This window comes from Ranitomeya imitator, chromosome 5, assembly GCF_032444005.1.
Source record: "Ranitomeya imitator isolate aRanImi1 chromosome 5, aRanImi1.pri, whole genome shotgun sequence".
Lineage (NCBI taxonomy): Eukaryota > Metazoa > Chordata > Amphibia > Anura > Dendrobatidae > Ranitomeya > Ranitomeya imitator.
Window position 1 is genome coordinate 16,423,398 of NC_091286.1, and position 21,901 is coordinate 16,445,298.

Consider the following 21,901-nt stretch of genomic DNA (forward strand, 5'->3'; position numbering starts at 1 on the left):
AATCTGGTAGACTGGGACAATATCCTCAGAAATGAGAATACAGATAATAAATGGGAAATGTTTAAGAACATCCTAAATAGGCAGTGTAAGCGGTTTATACCTTGTGGGAATAAAAGGACTAGAAATAGGAAAAACCCAATGTGGCTAAACAAAGAAGTAAGACAGGCAATTAACAGTAAAAAGAAAGCATTTGCACTACTAAAGCAGGATGGCACCATTGAAGCTCTAAAAAACTATAGGGAGAAAAATACTTTATCTAAAAAACTAATTAAAGCTGCCAAAAAGGAAACAGAGAAGCACATTGCTAAGGAGAGTAAAACTAATCCCAAACTGTTCTTCAACTATATCAATAGTAAAAGAATAAAAACTGAAAATGTAGGCCCCTTAAAAAATAGTGAGGAAAGAATGGTTGTAGATGACGAGGAAAAAGCTAACATATTAAACACCTTCTTCTCCACGGTATTCACGGAGGAAAATGAAATGCTAGGTGAAATCCCAAGAAACAATGAAAACCCTATATTAAGGGTCACCAATCTAACCCAAGAAGAGGTGCGAAACCGGCTAAATAAGATTAAAATAGATAAATCTCCGGGTCCGGATGGCATACACCCACGAGTACTAAGAGAACTAAGTAATGTAATAGATAAACCATTATTTCTTATTTTTAGTGACTCTATAGTGACAGGGTCTGTTCCGCAGGACTGGCGCATAGCAAATGTGGTGCCAATATTCAAAAAGGGCTCTAAAAGTGAACCTGGAAATTATAGGCCAGTAAGTCTAACCTCTATTGTTGGTAAAATATTTGAAGGGTTTCTGAGGGATGTTATTCTGGATTATCTCAATGAGAATAACTGTTTAACTCCATATCAGCATGGGTTTATGAGAAATCGCTCCTGTCAAACCAATCTAATCAGTTTTTATGAAGAGGTAAGCTATAGACTGGACCACGGTGAGTCATTGGACGTGGTATATCTCGATTTTTCCAAAGCGTTTGATACCGTGCCGCACAAGAGGTTGGTACACAAAATGAGAATGCTTGGTCTGGGGGAAAATGTGTGTAAATGGGTTAGTAACTGGCTTAGTGATAGAAAGCAGAGGGTGGTTATAAATGGTATAGTCTCTAACTGGGTCGCTGTGACCAGTGGGGTACCGCAGGGGTCAGTATTGGGACCTGTTCTCTTCAACATATTCATTAATAATCTGGTAGAAGGTTTACACAGTAAAATATCGATATTTGCAGATGATACAAAACTATGTAAAGCAGTTAATACAAGAGAAGATAGTATTCTGCTACAGATGGATCTGGATAAGTTGGAAACTTGGGCTGAAAGGTGGCAGATGAGGTTTAACAATGATAAATGTAAGGTTATACACATGGGAAGAGGGAATCAATATCACCATTACACACTGAACGGGAAACCACTGGGTAAATCTGACAGGGAGAAGGACTTGGGGATCCTAGTTAATGATAAACTTACCTGGAGCAGCCAGTGCCAGGCAGCAGCTGCCAAGGCAAACAGGATCATGGGGTGCATTAAAAGAGGTCTGGATACACATGATGAGAGCATTATACTGCCTCTGTACAAATCCCTAGTTAGACCGCACATGGAGTACTATGTCCAGTTTTGGGCACCGGTGCTCAGGAAGGATATAATGGAACTAGAGAGAGTACAAAGGAGGGCAACAAAATTAATAAAGGGGATGGGAGAACTACAATACCCAGATAGATTAGCGAAATTAGGATTATTTAGTCTAGAAAAAAGACGACTGAGGGGCGATCTAATAACCATGTATAAGTATATAAGGGGACAATACAAATATCTCGCTGAGGATCTGTTTATACCAAGGAAGGTGACGGGCACAAGGGGGCATTCTTTGCGTCTGGAGGAGAGAAGGTTTTTCCACCAACATAGAAGAGGATTCTTTACTGTTAGGGCAGTGAGAATCTGGAATTGCTTGCCTGAGGAGGTGGTGATGGCGAACTCAGTCGAGGGGTTCAAGAGAGGCCTGGATGTCTTCCTGGAGCAGAACAATATTGTATCATACAATTATTAGGTTCTGTAGAAGGACGTAGATCTGGGTATTTATTATGATGGAATATAGGCTGAACTGGATGGACAAATGTCTTTTTTCGGCCTTACTAACTATGTTACTATGTTACTATGTTACTATGTTAGAGCAGTGTGTATATAGTGTAGAGCTGTGTATATACTGTAGAGCTGTGTGTAGTGTAGAGCTGTGTATATAGTGTAGAGCTGTGTGTATATAATGTAGAGCTGTATATAGTATAGAGCTGTGTATATATAGTGTAGAGCTGTATATATAGCGTAGAGCAGTTAGGGTTTTGAACTGGAGCCTCTGGACGATAGGAAGCCAGTGAAGGGCTTGGCAGAGAGGAGAGGCTGGGGAATAACGGGAAGTCAGGTAGATTAGTTGGGCAGCAGAGTGTAGGATGGATTGGAGTGGTGCCAGAGTCCTAGAAGGGGGGCCAGAGAGTAGGAGGTTGTAGTAATCGAAGCGGGAGATGATAAAGGCGTGCACTGGCGTTTTTGTGGTTTCATGGTCAATGAATGCACGGATTCGGGAAATATTTTTGAGTTTGAGACGGCAGGAGGAGGCAAGGGCTTGGATATGAGGCTTGAAAGAGAGGGCAGAGTCGAGGATCACCCCAAGGCACCGAGCATGCGGGACTGGGGAAAGTGAGCAGCCATTGACATTGATGGATAGGTCGGTGGAGGGGTAGAGTGAGATGGGGGAAAGATGACGAATTCTGTTTTGTCCATGTTCAGTTTTAGAAAACGAGCAGGAAACAAAGCTGAAATAGCAGACAGACATTGTGGGATTTTGGTCAATAAGGACGTGAGGTCGGGTCCAGATAGGTAGATCTGCGTGTCATCGGCGTAGAGATGATACTGTAAACCGTGGGATTCTATGAGCTGTCCCAGGCCGAAGGTGTAGATGGAGAAGAGCAGGGGCCCTAGAACTGAGCCTTGAAGAACACCGACAGATAGGGGGTGAGGTGAGGAGGTGGTGTGGGGGAGAGAGACACTGAGTGTTCGTTCTGATAGATATGACGAGATCCAGGATAGGGCCAAGTCTGTGATCCCAAGAGATGAGAGAGATGTAGCAGGAGGGAATAGTCGACAGTGTCGAAGGCAGAAGACAGGTCCAGGAGAAGGAGGACAGAGAAGTGTCGCTTGCTCTTGGCGGTTAGTAGGTCGTTGGTGACTTTAGTTAGGGCAGTTTCAGCTGAGTGATGGGGTCGGAACCCATTTTCTAACCAGTCAAAGAGGGAGCAGGAGGAGAGGAAGGAGGACTGTTCAAGATGGACATGCTGTTCTAGTAGTTTTGATGTATAAGGGAGAAGAGATATTGAGCGATAGCCAGACACAGAGGATGGGTCGAGGGAGGGCTTTTTGAGGATGGGTGTGATCTTGGCATGCTTGAAGGATGAGGGGAAGATACCAGTTGTGAGTGAGAGGTTGAAGAGGTATGTTACAGTTGGGATGAAGACTGTGGCGAGGTTAGGGATGAGGTAGGATGGGAGTGGGTCAAGCGTGCAAGTGGTGAGATGTGATCTTGACAGGAAGGTGGAGAGCTGATCTTCTGTCATGGTGGAGAAGCAGGTTTTGGAGGAACAGGGTTGAGCAGCTAAGAGGGGCATTGGGGGCTGCAGGCCAAAGCTTTCACTGATCATATCAATCTTCTGCTTAAAGAAAGAGGCAAAGTCTTCAACAGAAATGAGAGGAGAGGGAGGTGCTGGGGGATGCAGTAGAGAATTGAAAGTGTTGAAAAGCTGTTTAGGGTTGTGAGACAGGAAGGATATGAGAGATGAGAAGTTTGTTTTGCGGCAGTGAGTGTAGATTTTAAGCTGGTGAGGGACTGCTTGTATGCGATGAAGTGCTCTGCAGTGCGGGATTGCTTTCACCTCCGCTCAGCGACCCTGGAAGCCCGTCTCAGTTCTTTGGTCAGGCTGGTCGGCCAGGGCTGACTGCTGACTGCACGAGTTTTGCTATGCGTGAGGAGGGCGGCCGAGTCAAGTGTTGCTGTTATTGTGGTGTTAAGTGGCAGCAGCATCTGTGTCATGAAGGTAAGCTATGTCTGTAAGAGAGAGACGTGACTCAGAGAGTGATTGTAAATTGGGGTGTTTGAGATTTGTGCGAGGGTGAGTGAGTTTGTGGAGTGGGGTTGCACAATAGGAGAGGAGAGAGAACAGAATGTCAGTAGGTTGTGGTCAGACGGGGGAAGGGTTGAGCTTGTGAGATTAGTAAGGGAACAGAGGCGGGTAAAGATAAGGTCCTGCGTGTGACCATCTTTGTGAGTGGCCGTGGAGGACCATTGAGTGAGGCCAAATGAGGCAGTGAGCGATAGAAGTTTAGAGGCAGCTGAGGTGGATGTGTCAATGGGGATATTGAAGTCACCCATGAAAATAGTGGGGATGTCAACAGAAAGGAAATGAACTAGTGTATATAGTGTAGAGCTGTGTATATATAGTGTAGAGCTGTGTATATATAGTGTAGAGCTGTGTATATATAGTCTAGAGCTGTGTATATAGTGTAGAGCTTTGTATATATAGTGTAGAGCTGTGTATATAGTGTAGAGCTTTGTATATATAGTGTAGAACTGTGTGTATATAGTGTAGAGCTGTGTATATATATATATATATATATATATATATAAAGTGTAGAGCTGTGTATATATAGTGTAGAGCTGTGTGTATATAGTGTAGAGCTGTGTGTATATAGTGTAGATCTGTGTGTTTATAGTGTAGAACTATGTGTATGTATATATATATATATAGTTGAGCTGTGTGTATATAGTGTAGAGCTTTGTATAGAGTAGAGCTGTGTGTATATAGTGTAGAGCTGTGTATATAGTGTAGAGCTGTGTATATAGTGTAGAGCTGTGTATATATATATATATACCGTATATACTCGAGTATAAGCCGAGATTTTCAGCCCAAAATTTTGGGCTGAAAGTGCCCCTCTCGGCTTATACTCGAGTCAAGGTGGGTGGCAGGGTCGGCGGGTGAGGGGGTGAGGGCGCTGAGGTATACTTACCTAGTCCCAGCGATCCTCGCGCTGTCCCTGCCGTCCCACGGTCTTCTGTGCTGCAGCTTCTTCCCCTCTTCAGCAGTCACGTGGGACCGCTCATTACAGAAATGAATAAGCGGCTCCACCTCCCATAGGGGCGGAGCCGCCTATTCATTCCTCTAATCAGCGGTGCCGGTGACCGCTGATAGAGAAAGAAGCTGCGGCACCGAAGACCAGGCAGAGGGACAGCGCGAGGATCGCCAGGACTAGGTAAGTATAGCATATTCACCTGTCCTCGTTCCAGCCGCCGAGCGTCGCTCCATCTTCCCGGCCGGCTCCTCCATCTTCCCGGCGTCTGCGCTCTGACTGTTCAGGCAGAGGGCGCGATGACGCATATAGTGTGCGCGGCGCCCTCTGCCTGATCAGTCAGAGCAGAGACGCCGGGAAGATGGAGGCGCCGGAACGAGACGCCGGGAGCTGCAATCAAGGGAGGTGAGTATGTGTTTTTTTTTTTTTATTGCAGCAGCAGCAGCGGCGGCGGCAGAGATTTATGTGGAGCATCTATGGGGCACAGTGAACGGTGCAGAGCACCGTATATGGCACATCTATGGGGCACAGTGAACGGTGCAGGGCACCGTATATGGCACATCTATGGGGCACAGTGAACGGTGCAGAGCACCGTATATGGCACATCTATGGGGCACAGTGAACGGTGCAGAGCACCGTATATGGCACATCTATGGGGCACAGTGAACGGTGCAGAGCACCGTATATGGCACATCTATGGGGCACAGTGAACGGTGCAGAGCACCGTATATGGCACATCTATGGGGCTCAGTGAACGGTGCAGGGCACCGTATATGGCACATCTATGGGGCACAGTGAACGGTGCAGAGCACCGTATATGGCACATCTATGGGGCACAGTGAACGGTGCAGGGCACCGTATATGGCACATCTATGGGGCACAGTGAACGGTGCAGAACACCGTATATGGCACATCTATGGGGCACAGTGAACGGTGCAGGGCACCGTATATGGCACATCTATGGGGCACAGTGAACGGTGCAGGGCACCGTATATGGCACATCTATGGGGCACAGTGAACGGTGCAGAGCACCGTATATGGCACATCTATGGGGCACAGTGAACGGTGCAGGGCACCGTATATGGCACATCTATGGGGCACAGTGAACGGTGCAGAGCACCGTATATGGCACATCTATGGGGCACAGTGAACGGTGCAGAGCACCGTATATGGCACATCTATGGGGCACAGTGAACGGTGCAGGGCACCGTATATGGCACATCTATGGGGCACAGTGAACGGTGCAGTGCACCGTATATGGCACATCTATGGGGCACAGTGAACGGTGCAGAGCACCGTATATGGCACATCTATGGGGCACAGTGAACGGTGCAGGGCACCGTATATGGCACATCTATGGGGCACAGTGAACGGTGCAGAGCACCGTATATGGCACATCTATGGGGCACAGTGAACGGTGCAGGGCACCGTATATGGCACATCTATGGGGCACAGTGAACGGTGCTGAGCACCGTATATGGCACATCTATGGGGCACAGTGAACGGTGCGGAGCACCGTATATGGCACATCTATGGGGCACAGTGAACGGTGCGGAGCACCGTATATGGCACATCTATGGGGCACAATGAACGGTGCAGGGCACCGTATATGGCACATCTATGGGGCACAGTGAACGGTGCAGAGCACCGTATATGGCACATCTATGGGGCACAGTGAACGGTGCGGAGCACCGTATATGGCACATCTATGGGGCACAGTGAACGGTGCAGGGCACCGTATATGGCACATCTATGGGGCACAGTGAACGGTGCAGAGCACCGTATATGGCACATCTATGGGGCACAGTGAACGGTGCAGAGCACCGTATATGGCACATCTATGGGGCACAGTGAACGGTGCGGAGCACCGTATATGGCACATCTATGGGGCACAGTGAACGGTGCAGGGCACCGTATATGGCACATCTATGGGGCACAGTGAACGGTGCAGAGCACCGTATATGGCACATCTATGGGGCACAGTGAACGGTGCAGAGCACCGTATATGGCACATCTATGGGGCACAGTGAACGGTGCGGAGCACCGTATATGGCACATCTATGGGGCACAGTGAACGGTGCAGAGCACCGTATATGGCACATCTATGGGGCACAATGAACGGTGCAGAGCACCGTATATGGCACAGCTATGGGGAAATAATGATCTATTTTTATTTTTGAAATTCACCGGTAAATGCTGCATTTCCACCCTAGGCTTATACTCGAGTCAATAAGTTTTCCCAGTTTTTTGTGGCAAAATTAGGGGGGTCGGCTTATACTCGGGTCGGCTTATACTCGAGTATATACGGTATATATAAAGTGTAGAGCTATGTATATAGTGTAGAGCTTTGTATATATAGTGTAGAGCTGTGTATATATATATATATATATATATATATATATATATATATATATATATACAGTGGGGCAAAAAAGTATTTAGTCAGTCAGCAATAGTGCAAGTTCCACCACTTACAAAGATGAGAGGCGTCTGTAATTTACATCATAGGTAGACCTCAACTATGGGAGACAAACTGAGAAAAAAAAATCCTGAAAATCACATTGTCTGGTTTTTTTACATTTTATTTGCATATTATGGTGGAAAATAAGTATTTGGTCAGAAACAAAATTTCATCTCAATACTTTGTAATATATCCTTTGTTGGCAATGACAGAGGTCAAACATTTTCTGTAAGTCTTCACAAGGTTGCCACACACTGTTGTTGGTATGTTGGCCCATTCCTCCATGCAGATCTCCTCTAGAGCAGTGATGTTTTTGGCTTTTCGCTTGGCAACACGGACTTTCAACTCCCTCCAAAGGTTTTCTATAGGGTTGAGATCTGGAGACTGGCTAGGCCACTCCAGGACCTTGAAATGCTTCTTACGAAACCACTCCTTCGTTGCCCTGGTGGTGTGCTTTGGATCATTGTCATGTTGAAAGACCCAGCCACGTTTCATCTTCAATGCCCTTGCTGATGGAAGGAGGTTTGCACTCAAAATCTCACGATACATGGCCCCATTCATTCTTTCATGTACCCGGATCAGTCGTCCTGGCCCCTTTGCAGAGAAACAGCCCCAAAGCATGATGTTTCCACCACCATGCTTTACAGTAGGTATGGTGTTTGATGGATGCAACTCAGTATTCTTTTTCCTCCAAACACGACAAGTTGTGTTTCTACCAAACAGTTCCAGTTTGGTTTCATCAGACCATAGGACATTCTCCCAAAACTCCTCTGGATCATCCAAATGCTCTCTAGCAAACCTCAGACGGGCCCGGACATGTACTGGCTTAAGCAGTGGGACACGTCTGGCACTGCAGGATCTGAGTCCATGGTGGCGTAGTGTGTTACTTATGGTAGGCCTTGTTACATTGGTCCCAGCTCTCTGCAGTTCATTCACTAGGTCCCCCCGCGTGGTTCTGGGATTTTTGCTCACCGTTCTTGTGATCATTCTGACCCCACGGGGTGGGATTTTGCGTGGAGCCCCAGATCGAGGGAGATTATCAGTGGTCTTGTATGTCTTCCATTTTCTAATTATTGCTCCCACTGTTGATTTCTTCACTCCAAGCTGGTTGGCTATTGCAGATTCAGTCTTCCCAGCCTGGTGCAGGGCTACAATTTTGTTTCTGGTGTCCTTTGACAGCTCTTTGGTCTTCACCATAGTGGAGTTTGGAGTCAGACTGTTTGAGGGTGTGCACAGGTGTCTTTTTATACTGATAACAAGTTTAAACAGGTGCCATTACTACAGGTAATGAGTGGAGGAAAGAGGAGACTCTTAAAGAAGAAGTTACAGGTCTGTGAGAGCCAGAAATCTTGATTGTTTGTTTCTGACCAAATACTTATTTTCCACCATAATATGCAAAAAAAATGATAAATAAAACAGACAATGTGATTTTCTGGATTTTTTTTTCTCAGTTTGTCTCCCAAAGTTGAGGTCTACCTATGATGTAAATTACAGACGCCTCTCATCTTTTTAAGTGGTGGAACTTGCTTTATTGCTGACTGACTAAATACTTTTTTGCCCCACTGTATATATATATATATATATATATATATATTGTAGAGCTGTGTGTATAGTATACTAGATGGAGGCCCAATGCTGTCGCATCAGGAGGGCGGTAATGTCACTATGGGGGCAGGCTTTGCAGCGTTGAGAATCTCTCCCCCATGTGCTCACCCACCTATCCTGTTATGAACTGGTGGTTTAGGAGCAACATGGGACGAGCTCTGAAGGAGGTGGTACCTGTACTGACCGCAGTCCCTAAGCTCAACACAACACTAGAAGCAGCCGTGGGATGCTCCTGTCATTCCCTAGGCATCTCGTCACAGCCTGAGAATAACTACCCCTAAAGATAGAAACAGGAAAACTATCTTGCCTCAGAGAAAATCCCCAAAGGATATATAGCCCCCCACAAGTAATGACTGTGAGTGGAGAGGGAAAAGACATACACAGAATAAAACCAGGATGTAGCACAGGAGGCCAGTCTAGCTAGATAGATAGGACAGGATAGAATACTGTGCGGTCAGTATTAAAAACTACAAAAATCCACACAGAGTTTACAAAAATCTCCACACCTGACTAAAGGTGTGGAGGGTAACTCTGCTTCCCAGAGCTTCCAGGTTAACTGAATTAATTCATACGGACAAGCTGGACAAAACATAGAATGCACAGAACGAATAAGTCCACAACATGTGGACAGAAAAGAGCAAAGCAAGGACTTATCTTTGCTGAACTGGTCAGGATAACAGGGAAATCCAAGCAAAGATGTGAATCCAACCAGGAACCATTGACAAGTGGCACTGGCTGGAGGGAAGAGCCAGGCATAAATAGCCGAGCAGAATAGACAATCAGTGGAAGCAGATGCTGACTGCTAAATCCAAGAAGCAGCCATTCCACTTAAAACCACCGGAGGGAGCCCAAGAGCAGAACTCACAAAAGTGCCACTTACAACCACCGAAAGGAGCCCAAGAGCGGAATTCACAACACTATCCACTCTCTCTTTCCCCAGGTGCTGACTTCTCCCGTCTGTGCTCTTCTTTGACCTGTCTGCCCCATGTGCTATCCCCCCATCTCTCTCCTTCCTGTGCTGTGTTCTCCTCTCAAAGACAATACTGACATTACAGCAGGAGATTGCAGAGGATACATTTTGTGAGGTAAAATATTGTTTAAAAACAGTCAGTGATATATTTTACCTCACAAAATGAATCCACTGTGATCCCCTATTGTAATGTCAGTATTGTCTTTTGCTTCCTCCCCTGCCCAGGAGATGTGATATGCTCCGTACACAGTCAGACACAGACAATTTTTACAATGAACTTTCGTTTGTGGTAAAAACCCCTGTAATGTGGCCGGCTTCTTCTGCCTGTAGACACGTCACTCATCTGCCTCTGGGATCAGCCGAATGATTCACTGCACCTGCGTGGAATTCGCGCAGGCACTGTAAATCAGACCACCACCGTGTTTGTGCAGACAGATAGCGACGGTCACATTAAAACTGCGCAGTGAATCATTCATTGGATCCCGGCGGCGGCGTGTTCGCGACCGTGCTCTGCTGGTGATACAGCGCAATATGCTGCGTACGGCGTATACAGTGTGTGTGGTGCATACGGTGGCGTATACAGTGTGTGTGTGGTGTGTACAGTGGCATATGCAGTGTGTGTGGTGCGTACGGTAGCATATACTGTGTGTGGTGCGTACAGCGGCGTATGCAGTGTGTGTGTGTGGTGCGTACAGCAGCGTATACAGTGTGTGCGGTGCATACGGCGACATATACAGTGTGTGTTTGTGTGGTGCGTATGGTGGCGTATACAGTGTGTGTGGTGCGTACGGCGGTGTAAACAGTGTGTGCTTGTGTGGTATGGCGTATAGTGTGTGGTGCGTACGGCGGTGTATACAGTGTGTGTTTGTGTGTTGTGTACGGTGGCGTATACAGTGTGTGTGGTGCGTACGGCGGCGTATACAGTGTGTTTGTGTGGTGTGTATGGCGTATACAGTGTGTGTAGTGCGTACGGCGGCGTGTACAGTGTGTGCTTGTGTGGTATGGCGTATAGTGTGTGGTGCGTACGGCGGCGTATACAGTGTGTGTTTGTGTGGTGCGTATGGCATATTTGTGTGTGGTTCGTACAGCGGCGTATACAGTGTGTTTGTGTGTGTGTGTGGTGCGTATGGCATATACAGTGTGTGTGGTGTGACGGTGTTCCGCTGGTGGTACTGCGCAAGAGGCTGGTACCACCAGCAGTTTCCATATTGAGACACCTATCACTTGGGTGTCCCAATATGGAGGTCGGTGAACTTCTGCCGCTTGGAATTCTGGGATCCGGACACATCTGCATGGAACAGGATGTGAAGACATTACAAGGTAAGTATATATTAAGAAGATACCTCGCCCGCACTCCTGTCAACCATAGACTCAGGAAAGCTGTAAATGAGACTCCGCCCCCTCCATGTGACTGATCACATGGCCATGACATCACCAAAGGTCCTTCACTCCACAAGCCTGACTCTGGCTCCGCCCCCTCATGTGACTTATCACGCGCGGATGACATCATCCTGGTTTATGCCTCCACTGATCAGATCTCGGTCTCCAGTTGGGCAGTGAGATGTTATGTGCTGCAGGGAGCTGTATATCCTGTATATGTGCGGTGCACTCTGCAGTATTATTTCTATTTATGATGTTATTCAAACATTGCAATTGTCACCATCCACCTCTCATGTCTTCCCTTATTCCTCATAGTCTGTAAGCTTGTCAGCAGGGCCCTCACTCCTCTTCGTATCTATTTTAAAGGGTTAAACAAGGGATTAAACAGTTCAAATGGCAAAGGATATTGTGAGTTGAAGAACAACGGTTCAGATAATGGCAGTCCTGATGAAATTCAGTGGTTCCTAAGTCCACAAAGTGAATAGTGCCGACAACAGCTGGCGTGGTGTCATTTCCTATGGGGTCCCGTGGGCAACAATGCCTCGTCTTCTGGCAGCAGCGGTCGGTCTCCGGTACCTCCCGCTGGGTCACAGCACTGTACGAGCCCAACGTGGCTCAGCAAATGTACACCGGCAAAATCAGAGTCTCACGTGAGCGGGAAAGTATGAGCTGGTCAGGCGGGTTACACAAGTCTGTCCCGTCCGCGGTTCTCTTTGCGGCACGTGTGCTGTACTCACAGTCATGAAGCTTACAGCACCTTGATCTCTGTCAGCTACGGAGCGCGCTGCACCTTCCTCTCTATGTTGCGCGCTGCCTGTTCCCGCCAAGACTGAAGCACTGACAACCACTGGCGTGCTGCTTCTCCGGTGGGGTACTGCACCTGATCTCTCTCTGGCAGCACACACAGTACTCACTACTCCAGAACATTCAACACCTCGCTCCGGGGTGCCCAATGGGCACCCTGTACATCTCTCCTCACAGTCTCTGTCAGCGGTGGTGGTGCTTGGGTGCAGGCCTGTGCTGTATGGATGCTTCGGGGCGGCAGCACTCACTGGTCCCTGCTGCTGAACACATGGCTTCCCTGTGCGCAGCAGTCCCGTTATCTCTGGATTGCTGCAGCACTCCCAGCCTCTCTCTTTCTCTGGTGCGGCCACTTTGCAGTAGATGGGGGCTGCCGCAGCGCCAGTACTCGATGGGGGAACGGGAAGCAGAGAGCGCCACTCTCCTCTCTGCGCGCTACCCTCGGTTGGCGCCAAACTGCTCTGCTGAGTGCACTTTCCCCTTTTATATCCCCGCCCCCCTCGGTCAGGAGGAAGGTCCGGCTTGCAATTCCTTCCCCCCGGAAACAGGGGATGCAGCCTCGACAGTTCCGGCCCGGCAAGCAGATACCCGTGGTGCTGTTGTCCCTCTTACAAGAATGCGGGCAGGAGATCGGCCCCCAGTCCATGCACTGCAGAGCAGCAATGACAACCACAGTGGTCTGCTGCAGACTCCAAGTTGTCATGTTAACCCATCGGTGACCCACAGTCATATGACATGGGCGCCGATGGACGTGGTTTGCAATGCGTACATGTTAAGTGCCGCTGTCAGACAGTGACAGCAGCATTTAACATGTTAACAGCCACAGGTGGATCGCGATTCCACCCCTGTTTGTTAGGGGCAGATGACAGATGATCAGATCAGCTACCATGTGCCTGAAAAGGGGCTCATCACCGAAGCCAGCACCAAACAGCGGGAGGCATCCAATCACGGACACTGCACGTCAATGGGTGTTAAGGGGTTAAACAGTGTATATTATTGCATATATATTCACCGATTATACACTACCAAAAATTCTCTTTATTGGTATTTATTAAAAACCTATAAATTCTAGAAAATACTGTAAATACACCCCAAAACATGACAACTCCAAAAGTGATAATAGAAAAAAAAGTATCAAGTAGTCAAGCATAAAGGGGGTCACCCTATTTGTGAACTACTCTTGTTCCTACATGTCCGCAGAGGTTGCCACCCTTTTAAAATGCAATTGGCGACACTGCTCCTTGTTGACTATCCCTGGTCGTCCTTGCCACTGGATCGCCCCCAGGGTAAGGGCAATGGGGTACTCGGTACCGGGCCCCTTTCTGCAGTCGATGGGGATGTCACGGTGGGTGGACCCGGTCCGTGGCCCTTTGAGGGGAGCGTCCAATAAAAGGTGGACAGTAGTTTATAGGATAGTGTTCATGACGCCACCTGTGGTATTCGGTCAGGATGACCGATGCTGCTTAGGGGTCCGCTGCGGTGATGTTATGGCAGCTAAATGGTATACCTTCCCACAGGTGAAGTGTGTCCCCAGGGCTTCCCAAAGTGGAATTGGTGGATGGTGCAAGGCGCAGTGAATAACGAGGACACAAGGGTGCAGTCTCTTTACCTTTTACTGAAGGCTTCAGCATCCACAGTCCAGGGTAGGGACCACAGGGCAGGCAGAGTCCGGCCGGTCTGAAAGCAAATCCAGGGTCTACTTGTCCAGGAGGAATTCAATAGCCTTCCCCTAGCACACAGTAACGTAGTAGGTCCCTACTTGCATAAGCTACCATAAGGTCCTCACTTTTGTTACTCCTCTCTGTCCCCCAGATGGTACGGATAGGACAAAACCCGTATGACTGATGGTCTGAGGCTTGTTTATAGGGACCCTAGAGACGCCCCCACCCCACAAGTTGCCACTGTATCTTCTTAGGTATAAAGATCGGACAGCCAACTTGGAATTAACTGTCCTGCCAGTCTCTGAAGTAACGGCATAGAGCTCTTTACTCCCTCGGTATTCTGGCCACCGGATCTTGCATATATATATGCAATAATATACGCTGTTTACATTTATTAACCCCTTAACACCCAATGATGTGCAGTGTCCATTATTGGATTCCTCCCCCTGTTTGGTGCGGGCTTCGGCGATGATTCTGCACCTTTTCAGGCTTATGGCAGCTGATCTGATCAGCTGTCATGTGCCTCTAACAGACACGGGTTGATTCGCGATCTACCCGCAGCTGTTAACATGTTAAATGCTGCTGTCATTGTCTGACAGCGGTACTCAACATGCATGTGTCGCAAACCATGCCCATCGGCGCCCGTGTCATATGACTGTCGGTCACCGATGGGTTAACATGGCAACCCGGAGAATGCAGTAGACCCCTGTGGGACACATTATACTGCGTGGGCCATGGGCTGCATTATACTGTGTGGGCCATGGGCTGCATTTTGTTGTATGGGCCATGGGGTGCATTATACCGTATGAAGAACTTTGTGGGGGCTATTATAATATTTGTAGGACTATGTGGGAACCTTTAAACTGTATGCAAGCAATTATACAATGTGAAGATTTGTGTAAGGTTCATCATACTGTGTGGAGGCCTGTGTGGGGGCCATTATACAGTGTGGAGAGGTGTGGGGCCATTATATTTTATGTAGGCATAGAGAGAAGTGTTGGGGTCACTGTTGGGGAATCATACTGTGTTGGGGTCACCACACTTTTCTATGGCAGTTGAAGGGTGGGCTACAGTAGGGTCATCATACTGAGCATGTGGAGGAATTTACTGTACGGATATCTTAATATTTGTGGGGCACTTTTTTTGGCATCCTACTTTACGAGTGCAATGAAAGGGGAATCTAGGGCTGCAGTAGGAGGAACATTAGAGGGCACACAGTAGGTGCAGCAATATGGACGCATATGGTAGCTGCAGCTCAGCCTAGGGGTATCAGCAGGATAAGGAGTTTGTGCAGGTTGGGGATAAATGGAGACGGCGACTGAAATGTGAGAAGTCATATGTGTCTTTGTTGTAATCTCTGCAGCTGAGTCATGTTTAGAAGAATGGGCCTATTTGTCTGGGCCAGATGGAAAAGACAGGAAAAGTGAATGACTCCACCAGAAAAACCGTGAGCTGTAAGTCCCTATATATAACTGTACTGTGATCTCTTGTATGTTGTGCATGACTGGTATTTAACACTATATGGTCACAATATGACAGTAATATCAGCGTTGGTCTTTGTATAGAGATTTATTTTAGTAACAGCTCTGTCAACTGCTGAGGCTTTCCTACATTCACTATTAGGTTGTGCCACCATATCTGTAATCAGGGTTACATGGTTAGGGACCCACTCAGAAGTTTAACCCCCTTAACTATGCTTCTGGTCGGTTCCATGAAGAATGAATGGAGCAGCATCGTGCATAATCGACCACCACTCCATTCACATAGGACTCTTCAAAGCACTGGTTCTCTGGAACAGAGGGGGTCCCAGGAGTCAAACCGGCAACAATTGAAAAGTTATCTCCTAACCAATGAATAGAGAATAACTTTCAACCTTGAGCAATACCCTTTTAAGTTCCCCACCTGACAAATTTGGTATGATCTGAACATCAAAATGGCTTCTACCCTGTGTGACATTTTAGATGTTCAAGAAGATTTTCTTTTCTGCCACATTTGTAACATTATGAACCTGGAATTGGCTTCTACTCTATATGAACCTTTGATGGTCAACAATAATTTATTCATGGCCAAAGTATTTCACACATTTAAGTCATGAAAATTATTTCTACCGTGTATGAGTTCCTAGATGATGTATAAAACCTGATTTATGAGTAAAACATTTCCCACATTCTGGACATGTGTGTGGCTTCTCTCCTGTGTGAATTCTCAAATGTTCCACAAGATTTGATCTCTGGCTAAAACATTTCTCACATTCTGTGCAGGGAAATGGCTTCTCCCCCGTGTGAACTCTGTGATGCTTCACAAGATATGATTTCTTCCTAAAACATTTTCCACAATCAGGACAACAATATGGCTTGTCTTCAGAATGAATTTTTAGATGTTCCATAAGACTTAGTTTGTGAGTAAAACATTTCCCACATTCTGAGCATGAAAATGGAGTCTCCCCTGTGTGACTTCTTTGATGTTTCACAAGATTTGATTTATAGGCAAAACATTTTCCACATTCTGAACAGAAAAATGGCTTCTCTCCTGTGTGACGTCTTAGATGATCTAGAAGATTTGATTTCTTCCGAAAACATTTCCCACATTCTGAACACAAAAATGGTGTCTTCCCTGTGTGACTTCTGAAATGTTCTATAAGACTTGATTTCTGGCTAAAACACTTTCCACAGTCAGGGCATAAAAATGGCCTCTCCCCTGTGTGAGTTCTCTGGTGATTAACTAGATACCATTTCTTGCTAAAACATTTCCCACATTCCAAACATGAAAATGGCTTTTCAATTCTGTGAATTTCTTCATTCGGTAAAAGATTTGATTCAGTATATACTTTTTCCCCACATAGAAATGGATTCTCGATTCTAAGCCCAGGTCCTTGTCTGCTGATCAGTGATTGATTAGACAATACCGTTATGTGACTGGTATCGGTGGACAGATCTTCGCTCTGAAGGACGACGGGTATATTTACAGATATCGAATTATCTTCCGTAGTGTTATTATCATCTACATTATGATAGGGAGCTATACGGAGACATCTATAGGAGTTTCCCATCCAATCTTTACCTAGAAAAAAAAAAAAAATTCTCAAAAAAAATTAAAAAAATGGGGAATATTTTGTAATTTGCATATTTTTTAATAAAATAAATTAAAAGGAGACTAATTTTGGACAGATTTTACATGAGCTTGCTCCTTCATGACAGGCCAATTTTTACAACTCCGACCAATGTCACTTTACGAGGTAATAACTCTGAAACGCTTCAGCGGATCCCACTGATTCTGAGGCTGTTTTTTTCCATGACATATTGTACTTGATGATAGTGGTAAAATTTCTTCTTTATAACTTGCATTTATTTGTGACAAAAATGGAAATTTGGTGAAAATTTTGAAATGTTCAAATTTTTTATTTTTATGCCCTTAAATCAGAGTTATATCACACGCAATATTTAATAAATAACATTCTCTACATGCCGACTTCATATCAACACAATTTTTGAAACATAACTTCCTAACAAACAAAAAAATGTTGATCAGCGATTTGTAATTTTTATTCAAGAAATGTCAGGTGCTTCACAGGAATTTTTGGAATGTGGAAGGAAAAAAATTATCATTTAACTTTTTGTCACAAAAATTTTACTTTAGACCCAATTTTATTTTTTTTTATGCAAAAAAATAGTGAGGAAAGAATGGTTGTAGATGACGAGGAAAAAGCTAACATATTAAACACCTTCTTCTCCACGGTATTCACGGTGGAAAATGAAATGCTAGGTGAAATCCCAAGAAACAATGAAAACCCTATATTAAGGGTCACCAATCTAACCCAAGAAGAGGTGCGAAACCGGCTAAATAAGATTAAAATAGATAAATCTCCGGGTCCGGATGGCATACACCCACGAGTACTAAGAGAACTAAGTAATGTAATAGATAAACCATTATTTCTTATTTTTAGGGACTCTATAGCGACAGGGTCTGTTCCGCAGGATTGGCGCATAGCAAATGTGGTGCCAATATTCAAAAAGGGCTCTAAAAGTGAACCTGGAAATTATAGGCCAGTAAGTCTAACCTCTATTGTTGGTAAAATATTTGAAGGGTTTCTGAGGGATGTTATTCTGGATTATCTCAATGAGAATAACTGTTTAACTCCATATCAGCATGGGTTTATGAGAAATCGCTCCTGTCAAACCAATCTAATCAGTTTTTATGAAGAGGTAAGCTATAGGCTGGACCACGGTGAGTCATTGGACGTGGTATATCTCGATTTTTCCAAAGCGTTTGATACCGTGCCGCACAAGAGGTTGGTACACAAAATGAGAATGCTTGGTCTGGGGGAAAATGTGTGTAAATGGGTTAGTAACTGGCTTAGTGATAGAAAGCAGAGGGTGGTTATAAATGGTATAGTCTCTAACTGGGTCGCTGTGACCAGTGGGGACCGCAGGGGTCAGTATTGGGACCTGTTCTCTTCAACATATTCATTAATGATCTGGTAGAAGGTTTACACAGTAAAATATCGATATTTGCAGATGATACAAAACTATGTAAAGCAGTTAATACAAGAGAAGATAGTATTCTGCTACAGATGGATCTGGATAAGTTGGAAACTTGGGCTGAAAGGTGGCAGATGAGGTTTAACAATGATAAATGTAAGGTTATACACATGGGAAGAAGGAATCACTGTCACCATTACACACTGAATGGGAAACCACTGGGTAAATCTGACAGGGAGAAGGACTTGGGGATCCTAGTTAATGATAAACTTACCTGGAGCAGCCAGTGCCAGGCAGCAGCTGCCAAGGCAAACAGGATCATGGGGTGCATTAAAAGAGGTCTGGATACACATGATGAGAGCATTATACTGCCTCTGTACAAATCCCTAGTTAGACCGCACATGGAGTACTGTGTCCAGTTTTGGGCACCGGTGCTCAGGAAGGATATAATGGAACTAGAGAGAGTACAAAGGAGGGCAACAAAATTAATAAAGGGGATGGGAGAACTACAATACCCAGATAGATTAGCGAAATTAGGATTATTTAGTCTAGAAAAAAGACGACTGAGGGGCGATCTAATAACCATGTATAAGTATATAAGGGGACAATACAAATATCTCGCTGAGGATCTGTTTATACCAAGGAAGGTGACGGGCACAAGGGGGCATTCTTTGCGTCTGGAGGATAGAAGGTTTTTCCACCAACATAGAAGAGGATTCTTTACTGTTAGGGCAGTGAGAATCTGGAATTGCTTGCCTGAGGAGGTGGTGATGGCGAACTCAGTCGAGGGGTTCAAGAGAGGCCTGGATGTCTTCCTGGAGCAGAACAATATTGTATCATACAATTAGGTTCTGTAGAAGGACGTAGATCTGGGGATTTATTATGATGGAATATAGGCTGAACTGGATGGACAAATGTCTTTTTTCGGCCTTACTAACTATGTTACTATGTTACTATGTTACTATGTTAGGGTAACAGGAAAAAATGGACCCCAAAAATTGTTGTGCAAATCCTGAGTATGCCGATACCCCACGTGGGGGAAAACCACCACGGTTTGGGTGCAAGCCAGGGCTGGAAGGGAAAGGGCGCCATTTGACTTTTTGAATGCAAAATGAACTGTTATAATTAGCTGGACACCATGTTGCGTCTCAAGAGCCCGTGAAGTGCCTAAACTGCCCACAAGTAACACCATTTTGTAAACTAGACCCCCTTTAAGGAATGTATTTAGATGTGTGGTAAGCACCGTGAACCCCCAGGTGCTTCACAGAAGTATATAATATATAATTTTATTTTCACAAGGATAGCAGGAGAAAGTGGACCCCAAAATTTGTTGTGCAATTTCTCTGGAGTACGACGATACCCCATATGTGATCAAAAACTATTTTTGAGGCACAGTGCAAACCTCAGAAGGAAAGAAGTGCCATATTGGAGTTCACTTTTTGCTGGACTGGTTGGAGGGTGCCATGTCACATTGGCAGAACCCTTGAGGAGCCAAAACAGCAGTGAGCCGATTTTACAAACTACACCACTCAATGAATTCATGTAGGGGTGTAGTGATCATATTGACACCATGGGGTGTGAATTTTTTACCATTGGGTAATGAAGAAAAAAATAATTACATTTTTACACTCAAAATTTTGGTTTAGCCCCAGATTTTACATTTTCACACTGGGATATGGGTAAAAGTGGCACCAAATGTACCACAATCTCTGCTGAATGCAAAAATACCCAATATGTGGCTGCACAGTACTGCTTAGCGTTCAGTCTCTCCCGAGTCTCGCCGTATGGCTAAGCAGTCTATGGGAATAAACATACTAGAAATAGGAGGAAACCAATATGGCTAAATAGAGCTGTAAGGGGCGCAATAAGGGACAAAAAGAAAGCATTTAGAGAATTAAAGGAAACTAGGTAGTGAGGAGGCATTAAATAAATACAGAAAATTAAATAAATTCTGTAAAAAAACAAATCAAGGCAGCAAAGATTGAGACAGAGAGACTCATTGCCAGAGAGAGTAAAAATAATCCCAAAATATTCTTTAACTACATAAATAGTAAGAAACTAAAAAATGATAGTGTTGGCCTCCTTAAAAATAGTCTGGGTGAAATGGTGGATGAGGATGAGGAAAAAGCCAATATGCTAAATGACTTTTTTTCATCAGTATTTACACAAGAAAATCCCATGGCAGACAAAATGACTAGTGATAAAAATTCCCAATTAAATGTCACCTGCTTAACCCAGCAGGAAGTGCGGCGGCGTCTAAAAATCACTAAAATTGACAAATCTCCGGGCCCGGATGGGATACACCCTCGAGTACTGCAGGAATTAAGTACAGTCATTGATAGACCATTATTTTTAATCTTTAAAGACTCCATAATAACAGGGTCTGTACCACAGGACTGGCGTATAGCAAATGTGGTGCCAATATTCAAAAAGGGAACAAAAACTGAACTCGGAAATTATAGGCCAGTAAGCTTAACCTCTACTGTGGGTAAAATCCTGGAGGGCACTCTAAGGGACGCTATACTGGAGTATCTGATGAGGAATAACCTCATGACCCAGTATCAGCACGGGTTTACTAGGGACCGTTCATGTCAGACTAATTTGATCAGTTTCTATGAAGAGGTAAGTTCCGGACTGGACCAAGGGAACCCAGTGGATGTAGTGTATATGGACTTTTCAAAAGCTTTTGATACGGTGCCACACAAAAGGTTGATACATAAAATGAGAATAATGGGGATAGGGGAAAATATGTGTAAGTGGGTTAAGAGCTGGCTCAGGGATAGGAAACAAAGGGTGGTTATTAATGGAGCACACTCGGACTGGGTCGCGGTTAGCAGTGGGGTACCACAGGGGTCAGTATTGGGCCCTCTTCTTTTTAACATATTTATTAATGACCTTGTAGGGGGCATTCAGAGTAGAATTTCAATATTTGCAGATGACACTAAACTCTGCAGGGTAATTAATACAGAGGAGGACAATTTTATATTACAGGATGATTTATGTAAACTAGAAGCTTGGGCTGATAAATGGAAAATGAGCTTTAATGGGGATAAATGTAAGGTCATGCACTTGAGTAGAAGTAATAAGATGTATAATTATGTGCTTAATTCTAAAACTCTGGGCAAAACCGTCAATGAAAAAGACCTGGGTGTATGGGTGGATGACAAACTCATATTCAGGGGCCAGTGTCAGGCAGCTGCTACAAAGGCAAATAAAATAATGGGATGCATTAAAAGAGGCATAGATGCTCATGAGGAGAACATAATTTTACCTCTATACAAGTCACTAGTGCGACCACACTTAGAATACTGTGCACAGTTCTGGTCTCCGGTGTATAAGAAAGACATAGCTGAACTGGAGCGGGTGCAGAGAAGAGCGACCAAGGTTATTAGAGGACTGGGGGGTCTGCAATACCAAGATAGGTT

At 45.2% G+C, this 21,901-nt stretch overlaps 1 protein-coding gene and 1 pseudogene across 1 annotated transcript in view; one reads left to right on the top strand and one right to left on the bottom strand.

Moving 5' to 3' along the window:
- Nucleotides 1–21,901, top strand: part of LOC138637638 (zinc finger protein 729-like) — a 304,899-nt pseudogene that overhangs the window by 105,920 nt on the left and 177,078 nt on the right.
- LOC138680722 (oocyte zinc finger protein XlCOF7.1-like) overlaps nucleotides 1–21,901 on the bottom strand; it is an 86,968-nt gene that overhangs the window by 54,384 nt on the left and 10,683 nt on the right. Inside the window, exons 6-7 of the mRNA XM_069768006.1 lie at nucleotides 16,106–17,058; nucleotides 11,500–11,568 (exon numbers count right to left, since the gene is read on the bottom strand). Coding sequence (XP_069624107.1) covers nucleotides 11,500–11,568; nucleotides 16,106–17,058 — 1,022 coding nt within the window. The remainder of the gene's footprint in view (nucleotides 1–11,499; nucleotides 11,569–16,105; nucleotides 17,059–21,901) is intronic.